The sequence below is a fragment of the Aythya fuligula genome, chromosome 6 (genome assembly GCF_009819795.1).
Source record: "Aythya fuligula isolate bAytFul2 chromosome 6, bAytFul2.pri, whole genome shotgun sequence".
In the NCBI taxonomy this organism is placed as follows: Eukaryota; Metazoa; Chordata; class Aves; order Anseriformes; family Anatidae; genus Aythya; species Aythya fuligula.
In genome coordinates, this window is record NC_045564.1 from 19,160,938 (window position 1) to 19,188,798 (window position 27,861).

At 35.3% G+C, this 27,861-nt stretch overlaps 1 protein-coding gene across 1 annotated transcript in view; it reads right to left on the reverse strand.

Annotated features, from left to right (window-relative positions):
* Nucleotides 1–346: 346 nt before the first annotated feature.
* UBR3 (ubiquitin protein ligase E3 component n-recognin 3) overlaps nucleotides 347–27,861 on the reverse strand; it is a 103,826-nt gene continuing 76,311 nt past the window's right edge. Inside the window, exons 32-40 of the mRNA XM_032189679.1 lie at nucleotides 24,694–24,799; nucleotides 18,121–18,221; nucleotides 11,379–11,503; nucleotides 8,122–8,229; nucleotides 7,483–7,593; nucleotides 6,508–6,684; nucleotides 5,177–5,386; nucleotides 3,410–3,549; nucleotides 347–2,823 (exon numbers count right to left, since the gene is read on the reverse strand). Coding sequence (XP_032045570.1) covers nucleotides 2,706–2,823; nucleotides 3,410–3,549; nucleotides 5,177–5,386; nucleotides 6,508–6,684; nucleotides 7,483–7,593; nucleotides 8,122–8,229; nucleotides 11,379–11,503; nucleotides 18,121–18,221; nucleotides 24,694–24,799 — 1,196 coding nt within the window. The 3' untranslated portion in view covers nucleotides 347–2,705. The remainder of the gene's footprint in view (nucleotides 2,824–3,409; nucleotides 3,550–5,176; nucleotides 5,387–6,507; nucleotides 6,685–7,482; nucleotides 7,594–8,121; nucleotides 8,230–11,378; nucleotides 11,504–18,120; nucleotides 18,222–24,693; nucleotides 24,800–27,861) is intronic.

Consider the following 27,861-nt stretch of genomic DNA (forward strand, 5'->3'; position numbering starts at 1 on the left):
TATTCCAGAAGCAGATTTGACAGAAGATCAAGCATTGTTTTCCCAGGACAGTTTCTCAGCATTTTAATGTTAGCACTTTGCAGCAGCAATACTGTAATAGCAGGCATAAAAGTAAGTACAACTGTAAGTGGTGTAGTTCTGAGCAATATAAATTAATCCAAATTGTTAATCAAACATACACAACTATGTGAAGTAATAAAGAAAAAAATACCAATTTTCTTTATGGAAAGTACTTTGCATGGTTAAACTTTTGACATTTAAAAAACTGCCTGGCTATTGTGTGGAATTCAGTAATGATTGTATTTTGGATGACGGGTGGATAGAAAAAAATTCACCAACACACAGATTGACAGTAGACTTTTATTAACATATCTTACAATGTCGATTACTGTATCCCTAGTTTTGTAGTCCTCTGATGCATTTTAAAGATGGACTTAGATTCTACAGTAATGTACTGTACTTAAATGATCATTCATACAGGATATCACACCAGAACATTTGAGTAATACACACACGCCACTCTAGTTTGGACCTGTTATTTTTCAAGGTTAGCTTAATAAAGTAGGATAAAAAAAAGTAATGGGGGAAATCAAAATTCTTGTTTAGCAGCATGCAAGGATATTCAAGTACAATTTTCAACAAAGTAATTTTTTTGTGTTTTTAAATTGACTGGTGACTAATTCACCAGTACTAAAATAAACACTATGAAATACCCAAATGTTAAAGTTAAGGCTAATAGCTTTACTTCACATCCATATGCACAACCAGAGAACGTTCCATTTCAAATAGAACACAGTAATCAAATTCTGGATACGTTATCTCTTGTAAATATAACATTGGAGCTTCAAACTACAGATTACTCAAGTTCATTAGCCCTGTAATAATGTTATGCTGGAGATGTAAAGAATCTTTTTGTTCTTCAACCACACTTACAAAATGGCCTGATATTCATAATGAGCAATGCAAAAATATTACAGGCAGAACTTATGATACAGTATCAAAAAAGTAATATTTTGGAAAAGACATAACTGCTTAGTTGGTGAAAGAGTAATTCTAATCTTACAGGAAGTACTGTAATACTTTTGAAATATATATATATATTTATATGTCTGTATAAAAAACAGCATCCATTATTGTGGGGGTTTTTGAATTGCAGGTATCCAGAAAAACTTATTGTATTTACTCACTTTTCCTTCTGTCCATTCTCTTTGATTGCTATACAGTCATTTTACTTCCCCTATATACTTTTCACTAGATAATGACTTCCACTGGGGAACTGTTTTCAGTGTATATGTGGTTTTATCATAAGGTGTTTTTATTTTACACATATAAATTTTATTTTACACACAAGCTATGAAAGTCAAAACTACCAAAAGTGCTAGGTAGTACTGAAATAGCCGATGTATGTCCAACACCTGTGAAAACATCAGTGGCGATATATTACAAACCATTATTTTAGCTGTGATCTTTCCTGCCTACTTACACAGCGTGGGGTTTAGCCCATTCATGCCTGTTCCCATGATATTTATTTATTTTTTTTAGACCTCTAAACATGAACTAGTTTGGCATTCTTGCAGTGACGCTGCACATGCATTGGGTGTTCACATAGACTACCTCTCATTTGGTGTTTTTTTTTGTTTTTGTTTTTGTTTCTTTTTGTCCTTTGTTTGTTTGTTTCCTTTTTTAGGAAACCAAGCAGAAAGAACAGTGATTACTCTGAACAAATACAGTATGGAAGAACCTCCTGAAGTGGCAGGAAAGATACAAAATTATGTTTGATTTGTAGAATAGCCTGCACATTTCCAAACCAATCATTCTGAAACATGTATCTAGTTTGTAGTAGGCAGGCTTGTGGTTATTACACTTATAACTGGGATCTCCATGTTGGGTGCCATACAAATTCTCTATATACAGCAATTTCTGTATGTGTTATCACTAACAGTTTATTCAATTAATACAGAAAAAAATCTCATCTCTGGAAGAGAAAACAGAATGTGTGTTCTGGATTACATTAAGAACAATAAGCTACCTAATTTACAGCTATTTCATGTATTTTATGGAGGAAAAGAAATCTATGAAATTCCTGAGAAAGCATAAGTTTTCAGTAATGCCTGAAATATTTCGATAGACCTCTTGTGGTAAGTGAAATATTTTTTAAAATTCAACTTTCAGACCAATTGTTATCATGCAGTCTCACAATCATTTTACAATTCATGTCTAATTACAAATGCATATTAAGCAAAAACCTCAAACCAACACAAGAAAGGCAAAGAAAATTTATCCAACATATTTAGTAGATGTAGTACACATATACAGTTTCAGCAAAAATTGCTAAAAACTCAACTCCACGCAGAGAAAAATTAAAACTTGACAGGTAGCACTGGAGCCTTTAAACAACTGTAAGTAAAACTTGTGCTTCTTAACAATATTGGACTTAATAAAAAAAACACAAAAGAAAAATGGACTACTGAGTGCAATCATTGCTCACACCATTTTGAGGATTTAATTTCAAATTGTATCATTATTTAATAGCAACAGCAGCATATTATGCAAGAATTTCACATGTTGACCAAGTTCCATTTCCCTTTTATGCCCATACCCCACTCCACCCCAAGCCAAAGAGCTGAACTCCCATTCATTTAAAGCTATTGTCAGTCGAGATGCATTCATTCATGGTAACAGCGATACAGTGTGAAGATGATGATTTACAAGCCATTATAATGTGGCCCCCATCTTTTATTGATATGATCAAAAGTATGAGACACCCATTGTTGTTCAAGCACTTTGTATCTTTCCTTGCATATGTAGAGAGGTTTACCACGCCTGTTAAAAAAACAGTAACAATGGTTAATACATCAAATAAATGGAAAAGTTTCATTATTAATATAAATAACGTGGGATGTTTGTATATATATTTTTCCCCAGTGGAAGCACACATTTTTATTGGTGAAGGGGCTGTTGGTTTCGTTTTTAGTAAAATAGCTGCTGGTACTTTCCCTTCTCCCTCTTGGATAGCAGAATTCAGAGAACAATTCTTGTTCTTTCAGGTATGTATAGCTTTCCTACATTGGAAACCAACTGCTTTGTTTGATTGAAGGCCAAACAACAATTTTCATATTTGGGAGAGATGTGTTTCCTGCTGGAACATTTAGAATTGAATCCTTCTGCTGGGTGGGCGCTTGATGCATGTAATTCTGTTCACGAGTACATGTTCACGATTACACAATTACTCTGTTCATTATTACACGATTTGGGCCTCCAAAACTAAGATCAGTCTAACTTGTGGAAAATGGGAGTTTTTCCCTCAAGGAAAGTAGGTATTTTTAATCTGTTACTGCAGATATTGCATTATATAAAGTTGATAATACACAGAACAGCAACAATAAAACACTTGTAATTAAAATATTACCTAAGATCTCTGTCTTCCTCACCATGTGCATCTAGATAAACAGAACCCCAAAGGCAGAAACGATGACCTCGTATGATGATGATTACAGATGCATTAATCAAAAGAAATATTCCTGTCCCAGCTCCACAGTTTTGAGAATGCTGTAATATTATGGATGTAGAAAAGGAAGAGTACAAAGATTCAGTTAGTGACTGTCAGTTTTATAACAAAAAGATTTTCCAAATAGTAACTAGTTTTCCTTGAAATAAACTAACACACGTTATTTACTAAGGAACAGCCTGACAAAGTATAGCCTGCCCCCAAATTCTCCAAGCAAACTAGAAGTCCGTGTCTTGTGCTGCCATTACAACTTCAACGTAGAGCTTAGGGATATGGTTTAGAGGGGACTGTTAGTGTTAGGTCAGAGGTTGGACTCAATGATCTTGAGGTCTCTTCCAACCTAGAAATTCTGTGATTCTGTGTGATATAAAAATGGTTGTCTGATTTAAAAATTGGAAGATGCTCTTTATCCTATTAAGAGTTACCTAAGAAAAATGAGAAAAAAATATTCTCAACAGTGTTGTATTTGTTGTACAGCATGAGCAAGTATTTTGCACAGATGACAAGAATAAGTATTCAGAAAAAAAAATTCCCATTTCGTCTTTTACAATGGTGTCTGCAGATGAATTTGCTTTCTCTATCTACACTCACAGATCTAGTCTACAGCTCTACAAAACTAATAATTAATTTTTAAAATTCATTCCTGCTTGCTTCAATGTCATTCACTACTAGTTAATACAGATTGTGGCATTTACAATCAATTTGTTTTGTCAATAAAAATCTGTTTTTCATATAGTATTATGACGATTGGAGGCTGTAATCCCACTGACTAAAATCTTACATAATTATTTAAATATATCTTTAATTATTTTTCTTTATACCTTTGTTTGCATGAAGCCAAAACCTTAACTGTTACTTACGTTTACACTTTAAATTTTGCTCACCTCTCATTCTTCCACTATAATAGCAGTAGAAAAAAGAAAAAGGTGAGCGCAAGGAATTTTGGAAAAGTCCAAGATCCGTATGGAACTTCTTTGGGTTTGATTTTATGTCCCATTTGTAAATAGCTCCCCAAGAAATTCCCCTCAGTTTTGTGAAGCCCATGTAGTTCCAGTCTTCTAATAACTATTCTATGATGGGAAGCAGAACAGCTCTCAAAGCAAACCTTAATCATGGACAGGAAAGTGATACTAGATGCTGTCCAACTCAGGTTCCTAAAGGAACTTAAATATAAGCTGACTAGAAAAATTTGCTGCTTCAGCAAAGGCTTGAAGTTGAAGGCCTTAAAATGATGCTTGTTTAGCTATAGTCTGCAGATCACTAGGAGACAGTCAGGTACCAGAAAACGTTCCATGAAAGAAAAAATACAAACATACATTGATATTCTTATGTACACAGAAATCAAGGCAACAAAACAGAGGAAAACTAAAATGATACATAAGCATTCTGGATGCAGACAAATTTCAATAGGTTGTGAATGAAAACCATGTGTCAACATTGCCCACAGTGGCTTTCTAAGAGTTTTTCAAAGAGGCGAATAGGGCTTGGGGTTTAAAAAGGTTAATAAAGTTGCTCTTCAGAATCCAGTCTAGGTCCATCTTACCAGAAATGAGCAATCAACATTATACAAACATGTTTTTATAAGAAAAACATCCAGACTAAGTGATGGAGTTAAAAATCATCTATCAGTGTAAGAACCTATTACAGAACTGGAATTCTTTCTCTTACCAGTACACATTCACAGTAACTCTGTTGTTTGCAGCATAGTCCTTTCAAGCATACAAAAGTACCACAAACTAGACAAACAGCAGGATCTTTAGGAACCTTGGTACAAACAGTACAAGTCTTTCTGTGATAATACTGAAAAATGGTATTATAATTCTCAGGCAACTGAAGGAGGCGTGGCAAGTCCCACTTAGGCTCCTGGATAAGCAAAGCCTAGAAGGAAGATAAGAACAATCTGTGAGTTCTACACATTAATTTATTTAGAACTAAGAAAAGAATACCAAAGAAAGGAAGCATGCCATTTAAAATTCTCTCAATTCTTCTCTGTTTGAGAAATTCAGAAGTGTCTTAACAACCGTAGACTACTCTTGGTGAACACCCTCCTTGAGGTCACTTTTCTAACAGTTAAAAAAGGAGAGCTAACCTTTTCCCATGTATGTTTTCTAAACATGACACTTTAAGTGAAAAAAAACCTTCATAACTAAAGCAAAGAGGATTAAGATTGGCCTATGGGGAAGACTGCAGGTCACTATCTGCATCAAAAATTTATCTCAGAAACTTCACTGCCAAACCCTGGCAATGATTATGAAAGCTGTCTCCTAGATAAAATTTAGACAAATTCTTCCTTCCTTTGTTTTGGAGTTAGGCTATGCAACTGGTACTTGAAGGCATGTGCCTGATTTTCAAAACTGCAGTGCATTTTGAGGTCATTAAGAACTGATCAGCACTCCAAACTTTTTGGAAAACCAGGCGTTAGGTAAATACTGGTTTCAGGCCTAACTGTTCTCTTCTGCTCTTGAAAATGCTGTCCAATTTATTTATCTATTTTAAAGACACTTCTGTGTTTTGCTTCAACCTACTTTATCTTACTGGCTTTATAATTGATGGGCATAAGGGTCAGATGGGATCTTTCTTCACAAGAATAGCACCTGTCCCTTTTCAATCATGAAAAGAACAGTTTCACTGCAATTTCTCTCAAACGCCTATCAATTGGCAGCAACTGTATTTCGAGGTTAATCTTAGTATTCAAATATTCATTTGCAACACCATAATTTTCACCTGTGAAATATTACGAGACAGACACACTCTGCAGAGCCAGGAAAGCATCTGGCCTGCTCTTTAACACCATTAACTTAGGAGAGGTGGACTTAAAATGTTGACATGCATCTTCTTTTTATGTCCATATCCACTAACATTTCTGATTACAATTCCTCTCTCATTTACGAGTCAGCTTCTGAGATCCTTATCCAAAAGGAAAAGACATACGCAGTGAAACAAGCAATAAATAACCGTTCCTACATTAGCACTGTTTTGAAAGTAATTTTGCTACATACCTTTACTTGATCTGGATGTCTGTCTGCAAATGAAGCCAACTCTGAGCACCACTGTGATATCATGTCAAATGCTGGCACTGGCCAATTGAGACAAGAGGCACTGGTGAATTGATCAGATGACTGAAAAGATGGTAATAGACCTAGGCAGCTTGCAAGAACTGTGAATTCTTCATCTTCCTTTTGATACAAAACCAGAAGTTTTAAATTAATACCTATGCTTTGAATTTCTGTAGTTTATTAAACTACATGTAGTTCACATAAAAAATGCGTCTATTCCAATAACAACAGTAAAGGTATTAGCATCATTGTGTTAGAACATCTTCATACACACAGAAAAGAGTCCATGTCTTCAAATTACCTCAAATTGGGTTCTCAAAATACAACTGGTCAGAAAATAAAAACAAACAACCATCACACAATAAAGTCCAAAATGGCTCCTATCAGTTTCAGGTATTCAGGTATGAGAATTGTGACGCAAGGAAGTAGGGAAGTTGATCTGCAGCAAACTCTATTTGAATCAGCTTAAAATGTATGGAGCTTAAACATAATCGTATGCTGATGCAAAGTCTCTAAGAATAACGTCCCAAATATTAACAGACATTAAGCAACTCAGGACTGAAGTCCAGTCTGTGTGGAAATTATGTGATCTCTGCAAATGCAGCACAAGCTTTAAAACTATGTTGGTATTTCATAAACAGGTAAGTATGACCTAATAAAATAAATACAAATATATATATATATATATAAATACACATTGTTTTTCAGGGAAATTGACCTAAAAAAAAAAAAAAAAAAAAAGATGCTGCACTGATGCAGAAGAATGCTAGAAAATATGATTTAAAAAGAAAAACACTCAGGAGAGAAAATATATGCCATGGGAAAAAGAAGAAGAAAAAAAAAGGCAACCTTTGAAGGTTTTGTTTGTTTTCAAAATTTCTAGCTTTTAAATGTGAGTGTGCACCTTCCAGTCTGTACCTGGCAGCTAGGTAAATCCCCTCCAAAAAGATGGTGTTGAAGAAGGCTGGTGATCCTGAGGAAAGGTAGACAGAACTGTTGCAGATAGCACTCTACAGAATCAGGATTTACCTAGAGGGGAGGAAAGCAATTACTATATTCTGACCCGGATAAGTTGTCTCCTATGAAAGAAACTCCAGTATTAACCTGTATTTATACTCCAGTTTTAACTGGACACCTTAAACAGAGTGCATCAAACAAACGTAAGTTCCAAAGGCTGATTCTTTCACTAATAATCTGAAAAAAAATGTTTCTCTGCACACCCACCTCAATTCCCCCTCCCCCCCCAATATTTTTTCTACTTAAATGTTCGGTTTTTGAAGTTTCTGAAAGGCATTTTGTACACATGATTAGAAAACACAATTGTAAGAAATATTTGTCGATAACTTTCTCAGCATTGTCCCTGTATGGTATTACTAGAAGAAAGATTTGCACAAGCAAACTGTCCCAAGGGGATGTGCTTTGATCCAGAAAATAAGAGTCGTACTGCAATCTTTAGCAAGATCAGAGAAAACTCATTATAATAACTAGGCTGAAAGAATTAAATGGGAGATGGAAAGGGGGATACACTGTATACATTTCCAAGAGGTTTGCCAATACCACTGTTAATTCTTCAGTCTCTCCTTCTTCGAATATCTTCCCCTTAGACAGCTCACTAACCACATGACCCAGCAATACTTCCCAAGATTTTTCTCCACCGGATGTATTCTGAAAATAAGGAGAAAAAAATACACAAGTCACAAAAAGGAGAAAATTTTCTGCAGAGCAATGAAGTACGTTTCCTTTTAATCAGCTCATGAATTTTGACTTAAAGATGCATGTTTAAAATAAATTGAAAATCTAATTCTACACAAGGGGAACACGTTTAGTTCATACAATGAAATGTGAATTGCTACTTAAAGTACTTACGTCATAAACTGAATTATATGAAAACACTCTACTGTGCATTTCCCATTTTTAGGTGTGAGTATAGAAAATGTTTAAGGTTAAGAAAAATTGCTTTATGGACACTGTTTTGACAGATTTTGAATAAAATAAATTTTAAGAAAAAAATATTATTTTCTAAAATGCACCAACCAGAATGAGTTACAAAACACTTGCCATCTATTGTAAATTGAAATGAGTCTATGAGAAAATGGAACACTGTTTGGAATGAACTGTATCGAGTAGAGATGGGAAAAATTATTTAGTGGAAAGACTAGCCACTTGGCTTCGTGCAACACCATTCAAAGGCAACAATTATAGAAAGCCATCAGAAACAGAAAGAAGAGAAATAATTATGGGAATACTGCTAAGTCATACATGATTGTTTCCAGGGAAAACACGATTGGATATGTATTTTGAGCCGTGTTGGTTGCTTGATCACTTGGCAGCAACACAAAGGCAAGACTTCAGCTCAAGTTTGATGTCTAGAACACCAAACAAAGATTCACTTGGCATTATCCAAAAAATAAAAAAATTAAGTCACACATGATCTGTGTAGTCATCCTAGGATCCAAATGTCAGTATTATCAGCATGTAAAAAAAAAGACAGCCTGAACCATATATTTAAAACCATTAGGTCCTCAAGAAACTTTGAAGAACAGAGTTGGATTTCTAAACTAAAACTGACTTCCCTTGTCACAAGCAAAGCAAAAGAGTTCACTTGAGGACTATGGCTAAGCTCACGCTGCTTCTAGGCACTAGCAAGAAAGTGGAGGCTGAAAGAAGAGATGGGCTGCAGAACTGTTGGGAGAGAGAAAGTGGGACCTATGTGATTACACCACTGACCAGCCCTCTGTGCACAAAGATCTCTTGAACACACGGGGTCCAGGCAGCATTATGCTGGATAAGGAGGAGGGAGAGAAACTGGAAACAAATCTGAGGAAGGACAAGCTCAAAGTGTCTGCAAAGCTGCAAGACACTTGAAATGGAAGCCAAGAAAAAAAGAGTAGGTGTCCCTGAAGGGTTGAGAATAATGTAGAGATCAACTTAAACACATACAGCCAAGCTGCTATCAGAACTTCGACCTCTGTACACAGATGATCTACACAAGACAGACAAGAGGAAAGAGGAGGATGTTTCCAAGGGAGAGAGAGATGTTCTCATTACAGTGCATGTGTGGCACGGAGCACTGTCCTTATTTACCTCCTCTTTGCTCTCCCACTTGGAAAACTGTCAGCTTCCAATGGGCTTCTCACAGGAGAAGAGTCAAAATTCTCAAACTGATAAAGTTCAGGTTGGATGAACTATACTAGATAACAGCATCCATTAACCGTAACATACTGTTTAAAAGACTACCATTTTCCACTCAGCCTTAATATCCAAAGACAAGTATGCTAGTGGAAGTTCTACTAAAATGCTGTCTTTAATACCAAAACAAACAGCTACTTCAAAAATCCATTATCTGAGACATTATCATTATTTGTAAGCCTAAAGCACAAATACCCTTTGTGTTCTGCAAATGCCTTTATGCTTCTATAAGAAAACAACTTAGTACTATTAGGTAGCAAGCCTACCTACCACATGCCTTAAGTCTACTTTCACACAATAAAATCTCACTGTAGACAGCAAATTAAGCATTTTAAGTGCATGTTCAGATAAATCCCAACTTCTGCTACTAACAAAAATGCAGTCCATGGGCTATGAAAAAAATATAAACTGGTAACATTTTAATATATTCTTATGCCTTCTACCAAGAATTTAAAAATGCAAAATCTATCATTTGGGAGTCATTGAAGTAAAAAGAAAAATGCAACCTTCCCCCCTCCCCAGCCCCAGAAGACCCAGTAATAAAAGCTCACCAGCAACATTAGCAATGTTTTCAAGCAGGTGTTCTTGAAATTCTAATGTGACACGGTATTGAAGGAAGGGGGTGAAGTGAGAGCTAACAAAATGCAGTATTGCATTTGTGATCTCAAATGCTTATTGCAAGTCTGGAAAAAAGTTCTGCATAGCAGCAGTTTGGTCAGCAGATAATTTGTACTTAGTACCTTGGGGGTAGTGACATACCAGTACACCAAAGAGGACTTAAATGTGAAAAGCAGGTTGTGTTTCTCAGTGTGTCTTCTGTTTTACAGCCAACATAATCTAAGACCCAACTGTTGTATAAAGGGATATTCCTGCTCCCATATCCTCTCCTGGCCCCAATGCTTCCATCCTTTCTCCTGGTCTGCACTGGCACTCTTCTCACCCTCTGGAGAATCAATCCATGGAGCAGAAAACTGAAGTAAATGACAACACCAGTGCATGAAGAAGTGGGGGATGCATAGGATGGCTAAGGTGAACCGTATGTTTTGGTAGCAACTGGCATTCAATCAGCTCAACTTCACTATACTTGCAAATGCCATCAAAAGGCAAGGACATGATAGGGAAATATTTACCTGTCTGGTTTAGAAATTTCCTGAATTCCTCTCTGCCTCTTCCTCATAAGAGCACTCTAGACTGCAAATTCAGAAAAATGTGCATGGCTAGCCATGAATAGCATGAATAAACAGGAAAAAGACTGAGTATTTTTCCAGTGGCAAACTTACTTGCCTACATGTTCTGTAAAGGAATGCATTAAATCAATACATTGAAGCATAGTAAGGCTTCAATTTTACTGGAAAGAATACTACCTTTACTGCATGCCACTGTAATGAACTCGAGTGATACTGCATAGATACATTCTCGTATCTGAAATTTAGTTCTGGAACTAGAAACTTTTCCTAAAACTTGCAAAGCCTGCAAAAATAGCACATGCAGAAACAAAATACTGGATTTCTGTGAAGGAGAAGCAAATTATTATATGCAGATTAGATATAAGTAGAGACAGCTGTTACACTTCTACCAGAAATAGATAAGGAAAAGTTCATAACTGTTTTAATAACTTAACCAACCTTTTTGAGAGCTCCTGACTCTTTCCATGCCATTCTATCTTCAGCACTACATTTAACAGAAAGTGCTGCCAAGGCTTGAGTATACAATAAAGTGAAAAGCACCTTTATAATGCAGGTGAAGTGTTCTGTAAAACAAAGGAAATAATTTGTAAACATTTCTATTTTTAGCAAATGTATTTATTACAGCCTTTAGCTAAAGAAGTGATGCTTCTCAAATGAAAAGCAAAAACAACATGAAAAGCATAAAAGCACACAAAACAAGATAACTATATTTGCTGGCTTTCAAAAATTACTTGGCAGCCTTAGTGAACTGCACGAGTAAAGGACAAGTCATTTTCCACTGCTCCATATGTTCATCTTAATCCTGATCAGCAGTAATCCTTCCTAGGGACTTGGTGATATTACAGAATTCTGTTTTGTCCAAATGTTGCATCACGGTAAGCTACTGATTACTGATAGCTGCAACTAATTGGGTCCTGTAAATGTAAGCAAGCATCTTCCTGTACCTGTTGGTTATGATTAAATCATCTTACATTCATGCAAATACTGGAAAAGTTAAGTTCCCAAAGAAATGCAAGAAGGACATTTAACACACTTCATTTTCTCTCTCTCCATTTCCCAATATGGATCCAGGTATATAAGACGTGCTGCAAATCACCCTTTAATGAGTAGCTATTTACCAAAGTTCATGTGAATACAGAACTAGAACAAAAGATAAACTGTCATTTTAGAACTTGCTTTCTTTTAAGAAATCTTTGTTTACACTTTTTCATAGCATTTCAATGGCTTATCTCCTACATACAGGCTGCAGAAGAAAGGCTTTGAAATCTTTTCTGGGAAGCTAGTGTAGTCAATATAAGACTTCCTAAAATTGGGACAGGAAAAAAGGTAAATGTGATCATTCTCTGAAATCAAGATATGGTAACCATCCTTTTCTCTCCTTTTACTCCAGGCTGTACTTCCCATCTCAAATAATCTGATTTCTTAAAAATCTAGGCAGATCAAAGATGTTTCTATCATTACTTACACCATTCCTTAAGCATAACAGTAATATATTATCTAAAACAATGTGTACAAAAATGAGGGTTTTTAAGTCTACTCAGGCTTTGAAGTTAAGCAAAATAATTTTATTTACAGAAACACCTCACAAAAATTGGGTTAAACTAATTTTTCTCCCCAAAGGATTTAAACAAGCTTCGTACATGAAAATGAAAAGGCGGTAAGGGAGATGAATTGCCTTGTTTCTCTATTCTTATATCTAACATCAAAACACACTACTGAGTTCTAAAATGAATACAAAGTCTGAATATATAATGAAGTCTGTGAACTAACAATTGTTTATTTAACAAATGCTTACAAATTAATGCAGATGTGAATACTTTTTAATGTCACCAAGTATATACAATAAGCACAATTTAAGCATGTAAAAGAGTATTTGTAACTATGTAATGAAAATTACTTTTTTGTATTATCTTCCTACAGAGCTTACGTTAAACATGACACTGAACACTGCTATATTTCACCGAACCTATTCTACAGTAAGTAGCATTATAATTGGTTTTCCTCTCCCCATTACCCCAGAAGGAGAATCCACCAGATCTGAATAGCTCTTTAGGCCATACATTTTTTATTCTGCTGAGACCTCTGCTTTCTTAAAAATCTTTCTTATGTAGAAATCCTGAATATATGATGTATTATTTTTACACCTAAAGCAGCAAAACTAGACCACTGGTCAACATTCACTGATCTGCCACAATCCATTTCATCCTCTAGATCTGTTCTGCTGAGGTTGTTATACAGTGCTCACATGGGGTTTCTTAGCATACTACAACTATTTCACTTTTTAAAAATCTGATTTCTGTTAAATAGGATTTTTCTTTATCCCTATCCCCACTTAAAATCTCTAACGAATTTAATAATTAGATATAATGTTTTTGTATACTACAGATTTAAAAATAAATTGATGTTCTTGTATTTACTATCATGATTCTTAAGTGATTATGAATTAGTTTTTGGAGAATACAGAATTGGACAAAAATACAATCTCATATATAATAAGGGAAGTGGTCTGGACTACTCCTCCTATGAGGTCCTGACTTCTGTACAAACAAGTTTAATCCTGCGTTTTTAGGAAAATATCAGAGGAGCAGCTCAGAAGCAGTATGCTGTGTAATGAGAGCCCAGGCTTTGAAAACAAGTATTCTACAGCCAAAAACATCTCACGGGAGGGGCACTAATACCACAAGCTGTAGTACCAATTGTCATTTAACTATTATGTTATCTCATTTGTAAAATGCAAGATATTTGACATCTGTAGGTATCCATAATCTTAGAGCCGTTATGTGCTCACCTACCACAAAGAGCTGTTTCTTTGCAAAGAGCTATTTTACTTGCCTTTCTGTGGAGCATGCTGGGGCTGCTCAGTGTTTTCCCATGGCCCCCTGGTGGAGCCTGTGTGCTTTTGTTAAGTCTTTTCCCTTTAATAACCCTAAGGATTACTAGTATATTTGTATGTTGTGAAGCTTTTGGTCCTTTCTGTTGCAACTGATACACTGTGCAATATTCTGCACTAAAATACAGTTAGGACTTGCATGTTTGTACACAAAGACTAATGTGATATTATTCTGACAGTCTAGAAGTTTTATTACTGGGGTTAGCTCACTATAATCAAGACAGTTTAGTGCAGAATTTTTGTATTTATTTTTATACAGTATCGAGAAATGGTTTTATGTTTCTATTTTTTAAGCTTTTTAAACAAAACTTTTTGGACCCAAATTAATTCACAGCACTCCATCCCATTATGTACATTAAACAACTCCCCTTTAAATATAAAGCTTATACAAGAAACACTTCTAGAAGCCTAACACTAGCTTTAGTGCAAGAAGTATGCAGATGAATGCATTTATTAGTGTCTATATGCATCTGTCATTTAACTGTGATTGCAAATTAGATGGTGCATGTTGTCAGGCAATGACTACAGAAAGAATCCACAAAGCAAATCAAATACAAAATGAAGGACCTTTTTTAGTGAACTCAAAAGGGCATCTTCATATGAATAGCCCTTGAAAATATTCTTCATCTGAAACTTGAACAGGCATTTGAAAAAATAACTTCAGAACAAAGGGAAACAGCACTGAACTTCAGATAATTCATGAAAGGTATAGTGAAAGTCCCAGTATACAGATAAATATTTCAGCTTCCACACTGAAATTGGATACTACTCAAGTTGATTACATTCATTTTATATTTAGTCAAGATCCTTACCCAATCATTAAAGAAAAGTGTTAGTGTTCACCCCAGTGCTGCTTGCTCTATTTCCACTGCATGACATTGAAACTTTCTAGAAAAAAAAAATGTGTCAAAGCATCCAGGTCAGACTCTGGCATTCAGGCCTTATTAGAGTCAGGTACAAAAAAACAAAGGGACTGAACTTAGCTATTACATGCCAAGGAAGGAAATCTTTTCTACATAACGTATTAATTAGCTGGGCTAAACTCTCAAAGAACAGCTTTTGAGTTTATCACTCCCAAATCATGGATCTCTTAACAGCAGCACTGCAGCACATGCTAGAGCACTGCCAGGCTGCATAACAGGGCTCCAGCAAGCACCCATGCTGCTGTGTGATGCTCCTCACACATGGCACCAAGCACAGTGCCAGGCCACTGATGGCCAGATGACCACTGATTCTGTTGCACCTACTTGCCCCATGCTCACCCAGATCCAGTTTTTAAAAATACAGTGGTGTTTCAAAGCAAAGCAGAAATTGAAGCCACATGAAGCTATGAGCACTAATCTGCCCACAGGGGTCTCAAGTCAGGTACAATTAATGGTGACTATGAAGAATGTCCATTTTGAATTAAGTGACTTGTTCAACATATAGAAATAGTGTTGCAGAAAGGGCATAGATTTCAGTTTACAAGGACATAAATTTGTTGTTTTTTTTTAAACTTCCAAGCCACTGTCTCCATTCTGTATTAGCTTTCTTCATACAGAATATAATTTCCTACTTCTGTAAGAAAGGAGCTAGAGATCTTACAAACAAATTCTTCATTTTCTATCATTCACTGTTGATGAGTCCTAATTCACAACACCGTGAACTGCCCATCTTATGTACTACAACTGCCACAGAACTGAACCAGAAACACCTATGTGGATCATTATTTAGTCTTGTACAAATTTCAAAATGCAGAGCATGTGAAGCCTATAAAAGCTACACCTACGTTCTACTGTCAAAATCTGAAAAAAAATTACTAACTGTTTTAGTATCTTAAACACAGTGGTCATTTTGCTGATTACACATGAGGTACACTATCTTCTTCTTTCCGTTCTTTAAAAGATCCGATAAATGCTTGTAAATTCTCTGACCTCCACCACAAAGTTTCTCCTGTAAAAAAAATGATTTAGTTTATAGTGTTCTTTCTTTGTGATGAATTCAGATCAATTTTCTTCTCTGAATGAAGAGGCTGAACAGTAATGGCATTTTTATCGCTTTAATCAATGTCAGATTGAAAAAGATACCAACACCCATTCACAAGTTAATAGGGTAGTTAACACAATTCCTCATGTTGTATCTAAAGGGCAAAAGATGAAGTTTGGGTCCTTCCTTACAGAACACTCGTTTGTTTATTTCCGTTTTAAAAACAGTATAAACAAAAAGGATTTTGAGTATGACTAGAAAGATGATTTCTAAACTAAAACTTTAGTTTTAGTTTCCTGTAAGGATGCAAATATGGTTTCTCTGAACACAGCAACAAACCTAATAAACGATACTACAAAACCTGTAGCATTAGAAAATAGTATCGATGCTGAAAGGAAGGAAATTTTTCATTGAGTCTAAACCTACAGAATCACCATTACTGGGAGGTTCTGCACCATACTGCAACACCATCTCTTCTGCACTGTATTTAAGTCTATTGTTATTGGAAATCATCTATCAGGGCACACAAGCATCAACCCTGTCTGAACACTGGTGTCAGCCAAGTCCACAGGTTCTGCGCCTTGCAATCACTCCAAAACAGCAAAAAACATTCAGGAAGCAGCAGGGTCAAATGTACATGTTTTTTTTTCCACCCCTGTCACTGGCCTGCCACATGACCCTGCACAAGACGTTTTTACCTTTTCATGCATCAGCTCTCTACTAAGAATTAATGATATTGACATTCAACTCTGTGACCTATGCACCCATTACAAAAGTTCTGAACAAATATGTTATTACCTGTTTTTCTGAACTACATTCTACACCTCAGGACAGAGCATTATGAAAGACTTTCTCTTCCTTCTGCCTAACTGTTTTGATGAAACCAAAATTAGAAAGATAAATGGCAATTTATTTCCAATTTAATGCTTTGTAGATTTGGAGTGGTTACATTCATCTTCTTCCTGCCACTTGCCTTTTTCCTTTCAAATGCAACTCATACTAAAGCCAAGAGCACAATCAAAATGTGCTACTGATGTGTGGTATTTTATGGAATTCTCCACAGGATGCCTTACTATTATTAACTGAATGCTGTCTTTCCTACGATAAACATAACCTTCATAGATGTTATTCTCCAATGCTTGAATATAAACTACCAAAAGACTTATTTGTACTTTGACTTCACCTCTATCTCCTTATTTTTCAGAAGTTAGTCTCATTATACTTTAATTTTTTGCTCTTGTTCTTCTGAATACAAGTTAAATTTATTTTAAAATTGTGGTTAAAGAAAAGTATGTTTTGGACAGTATGCTTCCTATTCCCTTTTTTATTTTTTAACTTCTAGTATTTTCATACTTTAATTACTGATGGGACATATTTAATCCATAAATATGTACACTGAATCAAAAGAACCACAACCCACGATGTCAACAGACACACACAGTGCTTGAGCTGAACATTCAATAGTAAGGACTGAACACCTCTTCAGTGGAAGCAAATTTTTTGTTACACTTAGTAAATTAGGCGTACACATCAAAAACAGAACAGTCCCCATATTTACCTACTCAGAAATTAACAAAATCCATTAGGTATCAAAACTGTGAAACAGACCCCTAAGCAGATGTTCATTGTCAGTGAAGTAGTAAAATGCTTGTTTGTTCTCTTTTTAAAATAAAGGTAAAGCTATAGATAATCAGAGCTCAGAGGGGCTGAACTACCATCTTCTGGACCGTACTTAGGACTAGTAAACTGTCCTACTAGTTTCAGTTAATCCTTTATTACAGAAAAATGAATTTACATTTTAAAAAATTTGGGTTTAGCTATAAAATTATGGTTCTTAAATTAATATTTATGCCAAATTTTTCTATATGCCATCTCTATTGTAGTTGCTGCATTACAGCACTTACCATCTTCATATGTGACCTCCTATTATACACAACTGCTATAATTTAAACTCTGAAAGTCAAACTAAATTACAAGCTTTCACCCTTAGGCAATCGGTTCAACTCCAAATACTGAAACACCCCTTTAGGAAAAGTGATGAAGGTCAAACAAAGGACACTTCTTCAGCAAAACAACTTAAATAGTTTTTGCTCAGTTCTTGTATCTTTACTGAATAAGCTGACTGATAAGGTGAGAAGACAGGGAACACAGATAAGCCTGTTGAACAACAACCAAAATTTCTGTTCAATGTCACCTTCCGTAGATAAGGCAGAAACATTATTTTAGACTACACAGTAGACAAGCTATGATTTATCATCCTGGAAATCATCAGGAACGTACCCTCATATAAATAAACATTTGAATATACATATTTTTGTAACATACCTTTGTGCAATGGTTGAGGCATGGTTAAAATCTGGATGAGCAAAAGGGATGAGACATCTCTGTAAAGTACGGGAACTTCTGGCAGCTCTTCACTTATCAACCTGGAAGGAAAACCCAAAGAAGATTACTTAATATTACAATATAATTCTTCATGTTTTATTACACGTTAAATGTTAAATAGCATTACATTTGTAATCGAGCTTATAGAAGCCAAACACCTGTCAAATCACTAATTGATCTTAATCTTAAAACCATTTAATGTTACTAATGGATTGTAAGAACTCGTAACAAAGTTACCATTTGGGTACCTAATTCTTGTTAAAGCATTCCAAAACTGTCAAAAACTGCCTGAACTAATTATTTGTATATACAGACTCAATCGACATCCAGTATTTTGCTTTAAAAACTTTAGTTCTAAACTAACAAAATATAATGCATAGCAACACAGTAATTTAATTATTGTTTTTTTGTTGTTGTTTTGTTGGTTGGTTGTTGTTTTTTTTCAAACTGTGGTATTTCACAAATATTTTGTAACAACAACTAATCCTCAAACTGCATTAACTGCGGGACTGTTCCTACTGGTAAACAGTGAGACCTTAGAAAAGGTATTGCTTTCCCTCATGTAAGGAAATGAACATTCAAGCAGCCATCACAGGTGGGATTATCCAATTTTACAAACTTCATTAAGAACCCCACAGAGTTATAAGGATAGCAAATAAGCACATAAAGAGACGCTGCAAACTTTCAAACTATTCAGATTCATTCGATGTCATAAAATCACTTTATGGCCACAGTCATAAAAGCAGAGTATGTTTGTAGATAGGAGGTAGTGTCTTTCTAGTTGGTGTAACAATGTCGCAGGTTAAATAGCCAAGTCAAAAATGCAATATATATCTTCCATTAGCACCTTTCCTCTCTGCAACACTCACAGAAGAAAGTGCTGTTTGGATTCTTACACATGTGCCAAATAGTTTTGGTGCCAAATAGTCTGGTGCTAGCTGGCTGGCTGTTAAATGTCAGTGAAATAAATGAGTAGATGTTTGAACATAAAAATGTTTTTTTCAAAGTGATACAGGCATTGAAGTTGCTAATCTCACCAAGTTTCTCTAATTTTGCTTTTAACTATAGCTAGTTTTATTTTATGATCTATGGCATTGATTTTTAAACTAACCATCACTACATAAACATGGGCAATTTCTTATATTATCTCCAAACTTTGATTTTTAATTTATATATGAATTACTGGGAAAAATTAACTTTGAATAAGGTTAAGACAAAAATGTAGATATTAAATCCTGATCACATTTACCTACAGGCATATCAATATCAATATTATTTAACTGTCATGTAACAATTAGGTCAAATAGCAGTTCTGTCAAAATTAGGAAAGATTCTTCTATATACAGAATACTGTGATTGACTAGCAACATTAAAAATAAATGAACTCATTTTCACATGCAGGAACAACTGAATAATTTGTCTAATTTATTCATTTCATACAAATTGGAGAAGTAAAGCCACATTAAATGTCAAGGTTTTAGATAAGCTGCTTCAGTATACTTCAAGCAGTGCAGCTTATTAAGCACTTAAAAACTGCTCTGTCAGTTGCTAAAAGCCTAAGCAACTTTTTCGTTATGACACTGAAACTGAATTTGTAAAACCTGTTTGGAGTATGGAAATTAACCATCCTGTTATAATCCCCAATCCATATGGGAAAGCTTGATAAATATGACTTTACAAAAAAATTCTGCCACAGAAGCAGCAAGTAAAATTGAAGCAAGTTAAATTTCATATGGGACTGAAGTAATATAAAGTAAATCAATTGTATTGTAGTTGTCATCTGTATCCATTAAAAAAAAAAAAAAAAAAAAAAAAAGGTGGGGAACTGAATGGCACAATGAAATACAAACATGCCAAAATAAAGATGCATTGCTTTATTTTCTCTGTGGAACTGACCTCTCCTCTAGTCCCACATAATTGGGCTGCACCTCTTTCTGTGCCAATATCAAAGCTGCCTAACAGCTGAGAGCATAGCAACCCTGCCTCTATATTCAGCATCCTCTTCCCTGATAGAGGTTATATGGGAGTCACTTCTTTGGGAATGGATACACAGAATACAAAATTCTGTTCTACTTGGAAACAAGCAGCATCTTTGTCTACTTATATCCTCCTCCTTCCCCCCTTCTCTCAACCAGATAAACTTAAAATTTTTGTTAGACGCTAACTCCAGCTGATATTTATTGAATTTCTAACTTTACCAAGTGGAAGCTTTCAACTTCAGGCTTCTTAGGACTGTCAGAAACAGAAAACCTGTGACACGGGGATAAGGATACAACTAAACAAAGGCTTATTCAATGAGGACAAATTTATATTCTCTTTAGTATTTGCAGGGTGAGAAATATTGCCTGCAAATTTCAACCCACAGAAAGGTCAGAGGAATACACAGTTACTGATGTTAATAATTAGAAAGTAGAACTCCATTATTTGTTCTGGCTACACTCTAGGATATAATCACATTTCATATTTGTTCTTGTGTCAGAGCAGATTTTGCAGCAGGTCAGTTTTTCTTGTTACACAACACGGGATTTCACTGACAGTACTAGCATTAGGCATTTCCCATTCTCCCTTTCACCACTGTGCCCCCAGCACTCCTCTGTCACCCATTCCCAGCATATTAAAAATAACCTTTCTAAAAATGGATTAATTCATTTACTTTGTACATGATGCAGCCTGCTCAAGTTACATCAGCACAGCTGAAGGTAGTGTATTACAGTATAGGGGAAGGAATAAACAGCTAAAAGCAATTACTCTTGAAGCTGGCATTACTGTCAAAACTGACATAACATGCCCTGAGACACTGATGTTTTGGGTACTGAATAGATCATGCCAGTCTGTTGCAGGGTCACAAGCAATGTGTGTATATGCCATCTCTAGCACAAACCTTACCTAAACCCCATTGTCCCACCAGCCTACCCTCTGACTATCTTCAGAAAAACAGTTTTATTTTTCCCATTTCACAACAGTTTTTGTGATAGTTTGTGATAGCAATGTGACTTTCCTGAGGTTCCCCCCCACACACACAGTTGCTCAATCCCATCCCATCTCTGTGCTGCAGTTCATTGCCTCGGTACACCACTACAAGCAATCACTGAAGCGATCTAGCTTAGAACAAAACAACAACAAAACACTTCAGTAAAAATAACCTAGAATAATTCAGTGTTTCAAGTCATCATGCGGTTCCCACCCGCTTCCCAACAGCTTCTACTGCAAAGACCCTTAATGCTTTACTGAATCATTTTTTTTGCTAACATACATTGTTTGTCAACCCAGGAATCAAATCATAGAGATGGAAATGAAAAAAAGCATAACCTTTCATTTCATGTTTACCATACCTGAAATTTAGGCTATTTGGATTAGTCCATTAAATTCACATCTGGGTCTAGTAATTATTGCCTCCAGCTTCTCCTTCTCTGTCCCCTGCCAGAAGCTATTATTCCACACTTACACCACAATAATTGTTTATTCGATCACCGCTGAAACCAGATATGTCTGTAATACAACAATTTGCTGAAGCACAGCGAGATCAAGAATATATTACACTGGACTGAATGAACCACAAATGTGTGAAACATCCAACAAGCACCTTCTCAAGAGTTTCACAGTTCCTCAGATTTAGGTTTCACTTTTTTTTTTTTCCTTTTCTTCCTTCAAACAACAATATTTAAGCTTTTTTTCATATAGTACCTTCTTGTCCAGAAATGTCCTAATCTCTACTTTACCTTGGTGTTAGTGCACGAGCTCCCTCCTTCCTATCTTTCTTCTCAGCTGCCATTTTCAACTACAGAGTCATCAAAGTAGGGTTGTGAATGACGACACTTTGGGAGGTACAGCACAGCAATTCTGTGTGTCTTTACAAATTACTTTGATCAGTTCTCCCAGACACATGAAATCTAAGGCATACATATATGAATAATGATACCTGGGTTGTAGAAAACCAAGCTAAAAATGTGAGCTCTATATCTGGGTAGGTTTGTAAACATTTATGTATTTAAAATAAAGTAACTAAAATTAAATAAGGGTAAAAATATAATGTAAGAGCACTATTATTCCACAGATTTTTTTTTATTATTATTTTGAAAGTTATCTTCCTAAATAAATAAGGATGGAACTAACGTCTTTGCAAAATTACTTTCAACTGAGATTAATTTTAAGTGAAAATTAGAGAAAAACATTGCATATTAGAAGGTTCTTTTATTATTAAAAAAAGTTGAAAATCTTGGTTGATGCATAAGCTGCTCCTTTATAATATAGGGTTTTATGTGAGGTGAGTAAATTAATGAGTTTGGTTTAAATTTATGTTGCTTCTGTGACTTTCCTGACATATCGTTTGGAATCAATGGCAATAATATAGTCAGATCATAAAAATCTTTTCCTCTCATTGAGATTTTTTCTACAGGTCTATACTTAGTTTTATGTACTGGTCAGGCTGAGGATTTATATTACTTGGTTAGCCTCAAAATGGCACAGTGCTGTCCATATTTTAAATCTCCAGTGGTACTTTTTTTTCCACCACCCTCTATCTTCTTCAGTGTACAGCAGTGTATCACTTTCTACTTGCTCCATATACTCTTTCCTGTATCTGGAAAAAATACACTATTCTGAATCTCTCAAAAGACTCTGTGACACTAAGAAGAGTGTGATTAGATCATTCACGCCAAACGTATGAATGCCATCTTCAAGTGCAACCACTGCTTCAAAATTCTACAATATAATTGCAGATATCCATCTTATGCTTTAATCTATATATTGAAAACATGTTTCCAATTACACATGAATATCCCTCCTCAGCAAGCATTCTGGGGCCTGCATACTAAGGAAGGTAAAACATTTCAGGAGGTGAACAGCAAAATTCCAGTTTGATTGCATCCGTATATCTGAACAGTAACTATTTCATGGCAAAACAGATGATCTCCCAGCTATAGCTTCCTAAACCATTTAAGACTTGATAGTGCCAAACCATCATCTACAAGTCTATCAAGACATCTTCTGAAAAAACAGCACAGAAAACAAGTGAATTACTCAAATGCATTTCCAACATGCAACACCTCTATTTATCATGCCATTATTTTCTATGGTACCAATCACTTCTAAGTGATTCAAAACACAGACTACTCTAAATTCAGCTTGCAACAATCTAACCTTCATAAAACAATGTGTGAATTCCATCAAGTCTCTGTTAGTGAAGAAAGTTGCTGTGTTTTGGAAGATGTGCAGCCCCTCTGTTAATAGCTGCTTTCAAAGCCAGCAAGCTCCTCAAATACCAACATGAGAAGTGCACAGATCAGTCCCACAACCAACAACTTATCAATATGATTCTTAGTCATAACTCAATCAACCATACTCCAAATTTATTAACCATTGCTCAGTCTAGGTCAGGGCAGACCAGAACCACATCAAAAACTTGCAAAGAGGCTTGAATGCATGCTGAATAAAGTAGGTTTTCCAGTTACAAAATTCTTAATGTTTTGTCAAGAGATTATAGATTTAATCTGTTAACCTAATCTAATTACTGCAACAATCTAACACTGATAGCAAAACAAAAGCTGGGGTCCAGGAAGACAAACAGTAAAGTCTCAAACTAAAAGAAAACACAAACATTTTGATATTTTTTTCCTAAATTGCAGATTAGGATTGCAGCATCACTATTTTAGATTAATTTTTGAAATCTCACAGTGCTTATGAAACACAATGACAAATACGTAACTGGACAGAAACTAAAAATACATTCCTTTCAATTTTATTTCAAAACACAAAACGAAGACCTTAGCTCTGAAGAAGTTGCTCAATGTGCCAGAAGGAAAAGTAAAATAAAATAAAAATACACATTGGCACTGTTTTCCTCTTCTGATGTTAACTACCTGCTAAAGCAGGAGTTCTAAAAATATTAATCTGGTTTTAGGCAAGAAAAATAGTAGTAATACATGACTTTTCTGCTCCCTGTCAAGGTAGAATCCGATAAGTGAAGAGTTTTAAGTCGAGTATGGAGACAAGTTCTTGTATAACACAAATACCTAACTCCATGTATTATACTGTTAATCCTTGTACAGCCGTGTATGCAAGGTTAATGTTAAAAAAGCAGACTCAGGTAAATAACTTGTTTAAAACAAGAAGTGTGATGAAACTCTTAGCTTGGACTTGAATTACTTCTCATAAGTATTCAAGCCTACTGATGTTATTTCTGTAACAGCTTTAAGAATTGACTCTTGATTTAAATTTTGCCTAGCATCCATACAAATTATTGCAACAATCTACTTACCCAATACCATGAAATTGGCACATGCCTAAGCTTCGGAGTGGTATATTTAAGCTTTAACTCCAAACTGCAGTGTGACCAATTTCAGGTAAAAGAAAATTTAAGATTTTTACAAATACATATACACAATTTTTAGATGCTAAGTTTATAAGCATACCTCACAAATTATTGAATTTAAGACAGAACACTACTCAAAATCTCTCTGTAAGGATGTTTTGTTAACAAGGTAAACCTGTTATTTGGTAACTTAAAATACTTGCTCTGGATTTTTGTCCTGCATTGGCTGGGTTAGTTTCCTCCAGGGATTGTATGCAGAGTCAATACTGTAGAGGCGCATGTGCATGGCCAACACATGGAAGAGCTGATCTGAAAATTAGAAAAGAAATTGCTGATTATTATATACAATATATAAAGTATTTTACATTAAGCTGCCAGCGTTTATGTTTTAAAAGGAGCCTGATATATTTCTAACACAAAGCTTTTATTCCTTACTCATATAGAATTTCTGCCTTCAGTATACCTGAAATTAACCTAAGGTTTCTGAAAGTGCTGCCCTGTAGCAGGAACGCTCCAGCCCTTCATTCTTAAAAGGTTTTATGTCTTCATTAGGTTGTTTTGTAGATAACTTTCAGAAGAGAAACAAGCAGATCTTCTGACCACACCATAACAACGCTTAAGCAGTAGTGGTCTTCATAATGGCAGAGATTTGTCTATACAACTTCCAGACAAAGTTTGCTGTTAATAATCAAAACATCTGTACAATGACTGAAAAAATATTGGTAAAACATTTCTAGACCCTTTTGAACGAAAAAAGCTTAGTTTATAATTCATACACATTATTGCAGTAACACATCGTCCATTATTTCCTATATTAAAATGCACAGCTTTCATTTCTCTATGAAGAGAAAGTGAAAATGAAAATTCTCATTTCTCCTGCGATCAACACAAGTACAGATAAGATCCAATCCTTTCTCCCTTAAACAAGCCAAGATGCAGGCACAATCTACGTAGACAGCATTTTCAGAGAGGTATGCACAATAAGAATGTCAGACATCAATTCTTTGTTTTTCTGTGTTTATTATACAGTTAAAGTCTGGGCAAAATAAATCTTTAGATTTATATTGAAGTCATATTTCAAGATATTATTTCCCATAGCTTTGCTCTTTTATTTTATTTTATTTTTTTAAACTCGTATCACAGTATGTCTTGCTTTTTGCTTCACCTGTTCACTTTTCTGGGAGACTGCTTTCTTTTCCCCCTCCTCCCCTTTTATGTTAACTTCTTTCCTTAATATCTTGCTTCCTGCCCCCCCCTTTTCCCTTTCTTTCTTTAAGACTCTTATTCTTTCAATTGATCCCTTCACCTCCTACTCTTAATCTCTCTCCCATCTCTACAACCCACTTGCTCAACCTACGCATTCACTCACAGGTCCTCTCTTTTAAGTAGAAATAGCAGCTATTAATTTATTTTCCATAAATAGACAATTACTCAGAAGTACGCAGTGGCCAAAAAAGTCGCATGATGAAGTCAGCTGACTATCAGAGCCTGAGGGCTGTAATTAGCTCCTGGGGTTTGTATAATAATTGGAGATGTAGATGGCACTGGAATTGATTGCTGTCACCTGCTTTCTGAATAAAAACAGTCAATGAGGACAAAATAAGTCATCTTTTCTCCTGGCAAGAGATTCTAGCAAAACACTGCTTTGCTGACAAACTTCAAAAGCCTGAAAATATACCAATGTTTCATAAAACCATACTGCTTCATTTATTTTTGTTTAGAATGAGAGCCATGCAAGCATCCACTCCTTCCCTCTTGCCTCTCCGCTACTAAATAGAATGTCAGCTGAACTGCTCCTAGCTTCAAACAGAAATAGGCAACTATGCAAAAAAAAAAAAAGCTTCACATAATTAATTAACCCTCTGTTCTTTTGATAGCTATTTTCCTGAGACTTTATTAATATAAAATGAAGAAGGCAAGTATCAAATCCTAGCACTAGAGAATCTATTTATAATCTCCAAGTATGCAACATTTGTGGAGTCAAAACACATTCTAACATAACTGAACCTGAACAGAAGAATTCAGGTTAGCAGTCTAGTAAAATGGTATTTTTGTGGGTGATGAAGGCAGCTGTCACTGTTTTACAAGACATATATAGAACATAAATGTAAAGCTAGATAGTATGTAGTAAATTATGTTGACCTTTTTCAAAATATATTTTATGTCTTGACTTATAAATATTAAGATATTCTCTAAGTCAATGTAGCACAGCCATGCTTGTTTCTAAACCCTGGGTAACAAAGGAATAACATTGCCCCCTAATGGGAACACCACAACAAAAGTCACATGATGGTGTCGCTTTCAGAGATAGTAAAAGTAAGTTCTGATTTGTCTGTTCTCAGAAAAAAAGACTATCGAAGCAAGACTAAATATTGTCAGAAACAGGTCTATTTCTTCACAAACAATTTTCTATTTTACATTACAGTAATGGCACAAGGACATGTCCAGTGAGAATACACAGAGAATTTATAGTGTGTGTTAAGTTCATGCTAGTTTACTTCCATGATAAGTACTTAAATGCATTTTGTCACAAACATCTTCCTTTCTTTTAAACTGAGATGTAAACTCCACAGCTGTACCACAAATTTACTGCTACTATGGAGTTTTTGAGGAAAGTAAAGAAAATCACTGGAGCACTGAGAATTTAGAACTGGCAACTTTATGCACAAAGTGCTTGGGTTTTTTACTTCTAGCATTCTTATGATTGTGAGACTGGCAGAAATCTGCCATGGGGCAAATAAACAGCAGAGGTTCTCTGCCTGTGTATTCACGTGAAGACATCATTCCAAAATGGAAGCAAAATAATAGAGCATCCTCTCTTTTGGGGTTATGCTATTTAAAAGGTTTAAAATACACTTTATTTCTTTCCTTTTTTAAGCAAATTAAAGCAAAATATTAACATGGCAATGGCCCCCACACAACAACCCTGCCCAGTCTTCTGAAGACCAAGAAGAAAGGCCATAACCCCCTCGGCGTCCCTAACTCCTCCACGTTCACAGCATCTTCACGTCAAGGACCTTCTTAAGTGGGAAAGACAGGAACAGCCTCAGTCTTCACAAGAATACTCTTATCAAATTTTGGTAAAAGATGATTAATTTTAAAAAGCACTGCAGCATCCAAATTACAGATTGGTAGTTACAAAAACACAGCAAAATGAGAGTTACAGATTTATTCGCAGAAGATCGTGAGAAGCTAATAGCAAAAATAATTTTATTATAATCCATCTCTTCTAATACTTGCATGGTATTTGAGACAAGCTATATAAATGACCTGGATTATTACTGGCTTTCAAACATGTTCATGTGACTCAAATATTACCTACATTGAAGCAGCAGTCTCCATTCTCCTAACTTACTTAGATGGTCCTTGTT